Source organism: Macadamia integrifolia, chromosome 8 (assembly GCF_013358625.1).
Source record: "Macadamia integrifolia cultivar HAES 741 chromosome 8, SCU_Mint_v3, whole genome shotgun sequence".
Taxonomy (NCBI): domain Eukaryota; kingdom Viridiplantae; phylum Streptophyta; class Magnoliopsida; order Proteales; family Proteaceae; genus Macadamia; species Macadamia integrifolia.
The window spans coordinates 5,887,622-5,889,421 of record NC_056564.1 but is presented as its reverse complement, the minus strand read 5'-3'; the positions used below and the strand labels follow the sequence as shown (position 1 = coordinate 5,889,421).

The 1,800-nt window shown below is 38.4% G+C and overlaps 1 protein-coding gene across 1 annotated transcript; it reads right to left on the bottom strand.

The window, feature by feature from the left end:
- Positions 1 to 148: 148 nt before the first annotated feature.
- Positions 149 to 1,000, bottom strand: LOC122086126 (metallothionein-like protein type 2). The gene is made up of 3 exons (XM_042654836.1): positions 822 to 1,000; positions 616 to 699; positions 149 to 504 (listed from the first exon to the last, which is right to left on the bottom strand). Exons 1-3 carry the CDS (start codon positions 884 to 886, stop codon positions 402 to 404), a joined length of 252 nt encoding a protein of 83 aa, XP_042510770.1. The 5' UTR covers positions 887 to 1,000; the 3' UTR covers positions 149 to 401.
- Between the last annotated feature and the right edge of the window lie 800 nt (positions 1,001 to 1,800).

Sequence of the window (1,800 nt, the reverse complement as noted above, 5' to 3'; positions counted from 1 at the left end):
CACACACACACACACACACCCTGAGATGAGACAAGAAAATCCTTGACACAGGTCTCAGGACATCTTCAGTTTTCAATTTTAAGGATAATAGATTCAAAGACGATACAGTGTAAAACTTTAGAAGCCAAGCAATTAGAAGAGACTAAAATTGTAGAAAGGGCTTAAGATTCTTTCATTTTCATTAACAACCTCTTTCTTCGAAAGCAAATACACTAACAAAAGCAGCCATGAACCAACTGCAACACCCAACTAGTTAGAACAAAACTACCTTTATTTGGAAGCTTGTCCCAGAAAGGACTCTTTAAGAAAAGCTTCACACTGGACACAACACAGTGAGAACATTATATCTCTATTATATTATTTTATAAGGATGAATTAGTCCTCCCTTCTTCTTCCGACCTTCACTTGCAGTTGCAGGGGTTGCAGGTACAGTTGGCTCCACACTTGCAGCCCTCGCAGCAATTGTTCTCGGCCTCAACGCCCATCTCGGAAGCATCGAAGGATCTGTCACAGTCAAATTCATCGTATTCCCATCAGCAACAGAGTAGCTATTATAACAACTAACAGATAATAATACTAATTTTCTTTTGACGAAGGGATTGGAAAGATACATACGATTTCTCAGGAGCGACCCCAACGATGATGGTCTCTGTAGTTGTCCTCTCTCCAGAGAAAGAGAAGTCTGGGTACATCTTGCACCTGCAGATCACCATCGCAACAAAATAAAGAACATGAATTTAAAGCCCCAAATTAAAGACGGGAAAAACAAGAATTAATGAAGATCTCAAAGAGAGAAGAGAAGGTGAAAGGGGAATTCATACCCTCCGCAGCCACTACCGCAGCTGCAGCCAGAGCCGCATCCGCAGTTTCCTCCACAGCAAGACATTTTCTTTCAAAGATGATAAGGAGAAATGAAAGGATAAGAGATTAGACGAAGACGAAGAAGAAAACGAAAACGCTAGAAACGACTCTGCTATGCAATGGTATGGGGAACGTGACTCTTATTTATAGGGATCTAGAGGAGAGAGAGAAGTAATTTCCACCCTACACTTGTCAACATCTGAGGAATTAAGGAATAATTGCACACGGAGCTTCACCATTTCGAGGATTGAAGACAATCCGCTTCAATACTAGAAATTATAATCGAAAAAAGAAATTAAGATCTAAGCATTAATAATGATTAATTCAAAACAAAGATTGTAAGAATTGGGCAATTGGCTGGAACACCTATACCTGTATTACTGAGATTGGGATCTTCTGTTGAGCAGTTCAGATAGAAACGTGGTGTTAAGAACCGTTGAATCACCGCTTAAACATATATCGATCACTCAGATAATTATAGTTTAATCTGAACAAAATCACCGTTTATGAAAAGAGTCAAATCCATTGTACTGTTAAACCCAAAAGAAACCCTCCCTATTAGGGATTTAAAAATCGGATTAAATATAACAATAAGGGTCAATTTGAATTAGAATTGGTCATCTATATCGAACTTAATCTTGTACTGAAACTAATGCTACTAAGGCTAGGAGTCTATTCACATATTCCAAGTCTATTTACGCAAACCTTAATTCGATCTAGATTGGAATCGATCAAGACCAATCTAAGTCCCAAAAGAAATTCTTCACGGCTCAAGAAGGAAGGAGATTTAACACACTTAAGTTGCAACATGTGGAATGATGATATAACAATTCCAACCATCTTCCCTAGATGTTTGGTGTGACATTGGCCTCTTTTAGGGTATGTATTTCTTCTATCAATCAGTGTTGAGAAGACCATTTACCTCATATATTGCTCACC